This window comes from Pagrus major, chromosome 13, assembly GCF_040436345.1.
Source record: "Pagrus major chromosome 13, Pma_NU_1.0".
Taxonomy (NCBI): Eukaryota; Metazoa; Chordata; class Actinopteri; order Spariformes; family Sparidae; genus Pagrus; species Pagrus major.
The window spans coordinates 16,316,944-16,323,159 of NC_133227.1; the positions used below are offsets into that span (position 1 = coordinate 16,316,944).

The following is a 6,216-nucleotide window of genomic DNA, read 5'->3' on the forward strand; positions in this document are numbered from 1 at the left end:
TGTATTGAACACACATAATTATCCAGTGGATTTAAAGCTGCAATATGTAGGAATTTTAGATTAAGACATTAAACAATGAACTAAATTAACCAAAAGAATGTGAGAAAAAACTGTTTTGACATTATGTCAAAGATGTGTATTTACTATGTTGCAGAGATATCTGTTGAAGTTAGCATGCTAACCAGCTAGTCCCTATCCATTTTGTACCTCATGAGGTGATAGTTCGATAGTAAACAAAACCAACACTTCTCTGGTGCTCCGAGCTTCCAGTTAGGGGAGAGTTGGCTAATATGACTAGCTAAAAGGTTAACTGAACTTCATAGATATCAGCAGCTAGTCTGAAGTTATTCCGGTGATATGCTGCCCCCTAATTGTTTAATGGAGTGTGATTCGACAGCTGGCCAATTCTTACCAATTGCACCTCTAAAATTTGTTGTGAACATGTTGGGAATTCAACTCGCTGCCTCCAGTCATTTCAATGAGGTCAGGGCGGCAGAGGCGAAGTGGTTTCAACAACGGTGGTTGGTCTAAGAAGCGGTTGCCGCCCATGTGAACGGCGCTAGCCTCATATAAGAACAACCAGAAGAAAAACTGGGCGTGGAACGACATTTATCAATTTCTGTTCTGCACATATATTTTAAGATTAACATGGACATGTAGATCACACAAGGCATAAATAAACTGATCGAGAAAAAAATATCTGGTTGTTATGACATTGACTAAGCACCCATCTGTAGGTTTGGTTAACGTTCTGATACCGGTACCCAATGGTACCTTTTTTTCGCTACTTTACTCTCTCTGTAATAACAAAAAATGTCATTTGAGTACTAACCAGTTAAATCATTCACCTCTCGATACAAAATATCATGAGTCATATTTCCAGTAACAATGCACATCACATGTCAGTCAGTCTTTCTAAGTTTTATTTTAGTAGCATCTGGCTATATTGCATATAAATCTGTAAAATAAAACACTTTTTGAATTAAACTGGAACTTAGCTGTTCCTGCTCATTAACCTAGTGCTATAAGAATAAATATAATAGAAAACATAAAGATGTATATGTGCTGCCCTCTCCTGGCAAGCACCGTCTCCACTAGTGGGGGCTGTATTTTAAACCGATTTTGAGTTTGTGTTTTGACCCCTAGAGCTTGCTGTAACGGCTCAGTGTTTCAGTGCTACAGCAGCAGATTGAGTCAACAATGTGAAGTCAGCAGTTATAATTTTGTTTCCAAAGCATATGAAATTCTGTATATGCCTGTAAATATGAGAAGACTTGCTGGTTTATGTAAAGTATATGAATTAGAAAGTATTGTTTGTAAATATACTTTTTTCACAGAAGAAAACGTTAACCTCTGTTAGCGCGTTATTGAGAATTCCCATTAGATGTTAGCATCGAGCTAACGGGCTGAGTGCTTGCTATATCAGATTGATTTGGGAATCAAAGAATTGGTACTGTAATATGTCCTCATAGACAGTGTGCAGTTCACATGCTATTGGTTTCACATACCAAGGTTTCAGACGTACTAACAAACACACTGTTTTAGTAAACTAAACAGCATGTTGGTGAGGAATTTCGGACGCAGTGGCTGAGTTTTGGGGAGATGTCTCACTGTCTCTATCGCTCTATAACATTACTGTAAAGATGTGTAGACAAATCTAAAACAAAGGACAGATAAATCTGAGGGAATATGGGGTAATTTGATTGAACATTTGAATACAGTGGACATAGTTGATTGAAGGATCACACCAAAACTAGACGTAGTTGCTGACTAGAGAAATCGAACTATTTATATTTTATTTGACTTTTCCTTTTATCAATTTATCCATGTATTTTCACTATGTATTTTTCATTGTGTTTTATTTTATTCCCCCCCCCCCCCCTTTTAATGTTATGATCCTATTGTACTATAATTTGTTTTTAAGTATATCTCTGTAGATATATATACCAGTAATGGGAAATGGGGGGAGGGAGCAGGAGGGGGGCTTGGGTTGAAAAATATGTTCACAATGAGTTACTCAAACACTTGTCTTGGATATGGAAAAATCCAATAAACAGAATGTTCAAAAAAAAAAAAGATGTGTAGAAAAAAAAGAGATAAATAAAAGAAAAAAAACACTGAGACTTTCCAAAGCAGCCCCTGCTCATCATCCTCAGGCAGAGGAGTGAAGAGACGTTACAGGACAAAAAAAATGGGTAACCCATTAGTTTACAGGTCGTTAATTACATAGTAATATGAAGAAATAGCTAAGTAATAACAAAAGTAAAATCAAGTAGTGGATAATAACAAGAGTGTAATGAATGTAGAATAAAGATGTTTGGTTGGAAATTTAATGGAAATTAAGCTAACATAGGCCTACTACTTTGGTAGTTCCTGAGTATTTAGCAGTTGTGTCCATTATAACATCATAAAGACAGGCTGTTAGTAGGTATTACCAAGTTGTGTGGTCTCATATCTCAACTGTCACCATAGTTAACCCATAACTGTCTTTCCACTGACTGTAGTAGTTTTAACATCGATCAGGGTATGGTATTAAGAATTTAAGCTGTAATTTCCAATGGTCTGTGTAGCCTGCACCATCACCCATTTGGATGAAATATGTAAATATTTTCAAAATACCAGGGGTGGAAGTAAGCAATTACAGCTACTAGAATTACTGTAATTAAGTCTTAATTGGGCAGTACGTGTGCTTTTTTCAAGTCTGTAACTGTACTTGTACTTAAGTATACACCATGTAAATTACTTATTTACTTTTAAAGTCATAATTGAGTACAGAGTACATTTTGAATCAATATCCAGACCTTTCATCTGCAATTTTGTGGCCAGTTAGGCTATCCGATCCCAAACAGGCCAATAAAATCCCTGACACATGGACAGAAAAGAACACCTCTGCAGCAGGCCCAGGTTTGGAGAGGTGACCATGACCACAGAGCAGAACATGCACAGAAGTTGTGACTAATTTAGACTGATGATTTGGAGAAACAGAAACTGTTTTAATTTAATCCCAGTTATTGAGTAGTTATGTATAGTTATGCATTAAACATCAAAAAAGTTAAAAAGTAACAAATACTCTAAGTTTAGGCAATTATTATTTTAATACCAGTCGTTGTAATTGTAATTGAGTAATATTTCAGTAATGTACTAGTACTTCAACACATATTTTCAGCTCTCTTTCCAGCACTGCCAAATACCAAATGAAGACAAGGCAGGAATCAAAAGATACCACCGCTGTCACCTTTCCAAAGCCTGTAAAGTGTATCGTGAACTTTACTGGCACATGCATGTAATTCCCATAGAAAATGACGTTGTAACTTTCACCTTAAATATAAAGTGTACAGTATCACCCTGAAATGGTAAGTACAAATACATTAGGTCAATTATGCTGAAGGTACCGATACTCAACTTTTGCAGCTGATGCCAATATTGGGGAGGGGGGAAGAGTGAATATCGATATAGCTATATACTTATGCTTTATACACATACTTGCAACAATCCCTCAAATGTGGTTATCAACCACATGAAAGATACATTTGTAATGGAAGCAGGATATTTTAGTTTAACAATGAACTTCATTGTCCAAAATGATATCAGTGCACCAAAACCGTAAACTACACTGGGAATGTAATATTTATAAATTACCCTAAGTGTCTTTTTCTGCATTTTGCTCTGTAAAAAAAAAATCTCAGCACATTTCAGACAATATGCTGATAGGCTACCGCTATATCTGTAAAAGGCCACTACTGGCCAATAATATCATCTAATCAATTAGCAGTTAGCTTCTACTGCTAACTTCAATGGAATCAGTGAATGAAAAAAACAAAGATGATTGTGTGATTGAGCTACAAACAACGCATCATAACATATCTGCCATAACTGTATAAACCTTGAGAAAAGGACTTTCATCATTTCCTTGAACTGTTACTCAGAATTTATCCATGAAGGTGAATAATTAAACCCTCCTGAAGATGAACTGAACCTGATGTGTAATTGTTATTTAAGAGGGATCACTGCTTACAAATATGCATAAACTGCGCCAGTTTACAAAGCACAGCTGCAGCTCAAACATGCGCCCTGTGCCTCTGCTCTCACAAAGACCGAGCGCCAGGTCCCCGGATGAAAACAACAAACATACAGACTAGATGGATTTGCCCTGTGCCGAAAGGACAGGACATTTATTGACACAACATGAAACAATAACACATGTGCACGTTTCGTAGCAGCAACTAAAAACAACTTCAGAATTGGTCCACATGAACATGTGATGCTTTTTTCACAGCCTTCATCATCCCGAGCCTTCGTAATGCGACTCCATTTTCCAGAGCCAACGACCCAACAGCGGCGACTGAGCAGTTTATAAATAGTCCCGATGAAAAGCGAGTTTATGTTGTCATTGTAGAAACAAACACGAAACACGACCCCCCATTTGAAAAGTTGCTTATCCAAAAAATGAACACCGACATGAAAAACTGGCTGGCTCCGGGCTGAGCCCTTTGTCCCGGCTCTTTTCGGGCCTGTGGAGAGTATTTTACTTGCTCTTCGCTGGTTTCTCCGTCTTCTTAGGGAGGAGGACAGCCTGGATGTTGGGTAGCACTCCTCCCTGAGCGATGGTCACTCCTCCCAGCAGCTTGTTGAGCTCCTCGTCGTTGCGCACGGCCAGCTGGAGATGCCGGGGGATGATCCTGGTCTTCTTGTTGTCCCTTGCTGCGTTGCCTGCCAGCTCCAGAATCTCAGCGGTCAGATACTCCAGCACGGCCGCCAGATACACCGGAGCTCCAGCGCCGACGCGCTCCGCGTAGTTGCCCTTGCGTAGTAGCCTGTGGACTCGGCCCACCGGGAACTGGAGTCCGGCCCGGGAGGAGCGGGATTTGGCCTTTGCTCGGGCTTTGCCTCCGGTTTTCCCTCTACCAGACATGGTTGTGAGAGTTGTGTTTATTGACCGAGACGCAACGTTGTCAGACAGCGGATGGAAGAGATTAGACCTTTACGTAATTTGTGTGTGGAAAGGAATATAAACCGCAACGGCTTTTCCGATTGGTCGACTAAAACTGGAACACACAAGCCAATGGTGCAGCGCGTCTTCCCATAATGCCTGGCCTCTGGTGAACGGTGCTCCAATCGCAGAGAAGGAATGGCACACACACATTTGCACAGCCACGTTATAAAGGGGGGACTCGCGAGTGGGCGGTGTCCTGCGCCGTCTCTGCTTGTTGTCACGTCGACGAAACGAAAGAGAAAATGCCTGATCCTGCAAAATCAGTCCCTGCTCCTAAGAAAGGCTCAAAAAAGGCTGTGACCAAAACCCAGAAGAAAGGAGACAAAAAGCGCCGCAAGACCAGAAAAGAAAGCTATGCTATTTACGTGTACAAGGTACTAAAGCAGGTGCACCCCGACACGGGGATATCTTCCAAGGCTATGGGCATCATGAACTCGTTTGTCAACGACATCTTCGAGCGCATCGCTGGGGAAGCGTCTCGTCTGGCGCACTACAACAAGAGATCCACCATCACCTCGAGGGAGATTCAGACTGCTGTCCGCCTGCTGCTGCCCGGCGAGCTGGCCAAGCACGCCGTGTCCGAGGGCACTAAGGCTGTGACCAAGTACACCAGCTCCAAATAAAGGCGAACAGAAGCTCCACACCAGGGGAACGACAGTCACCGAATCACCAACAAGACAATGTATAAACCACCTTCACTGTGCCAAGCGTTTCCCTACCAAAACTGCATTTGTGATTTTGCACCATCACCGGTTTTTGAAGAGAATTAATGCCGATTTAACCCAGGCCTTATGTTGAATGTCTTGATTCATAGAAACTGTGGCCTGCCATTGTGTTAACACTCAATCTTTTGTTGTTTTTTGAGCTGTAACATTTTTAGGAAGTAATGAATTTAATAAATTCAGAATGAATGTAAGTTGGAGCTCTTAAACTGTGAAGGTCTCTTTGCTTTGCACATGATATTTCTATATACAAGCCATTAATAAAATGACAATAGATGCTATTGTATGAACTGGCACAAAAAACAAAGATTGTGAGAGCTGTGACTATAACGGTGAGTAATAATGTTTTTGTTTCATCAACTAAAGATATTATAGAACTATAATATTCCCGGAGCTGCTGGAACACAGCGACCCCAGATGGTAGGTGGAGTTAATACGGACAAATGGTGCAGGTGCATGTAGGCTTATCTTGGGGCAAGTTCTCATGATTTGAGTGTTTAC

The 6,216-nt window shown here is 40.5% G+C and overlaps 2 protein-coding genes across 2 annotated transcripts; one reads left to right on the forward strand and one right to left on the reverse strand.

The window, feature by feature from the left end:
• Positions 1-4,140: 4,140 nt before the first annotated feature.
• On the reverse strand, positions 4,141-4,985 carry h2ax1 (H2A.X variant histone family member 1). Its single transcript, XM_073480032.1, has one exon. It carries the CDS (start codon positions 4,910-4,912, stop codon positions 4,526-4,528), a length of 387 nt encoding a protein of 128 aa, XP_073336133.1. The 5' UTR covers positions 4,913-4,985; the 3' UTR covers positions 4,141-4,525.
• A 209-nt stretch (positions 4,986-5,194) lies between these two features.
• On the forward strand, positions 5,195-5,909 carry hist2h2l (histone 2, H2, like). The gene has a single exon (XM_073479383.1). The coding sequence runs from the start codon at positions 5,236-5,238 to the stop codon at positions 5,614-5,616; it is 381 nt and encodes a 126-aa protein (XP_073335484.1). The 5' UTR covers positions 5,195-5,235; the 3' UTR covers positions 5,617-5,909.
• The last annotated feature ends 307 nt before the right edge of the window (positions 5,910-6,216 follow it).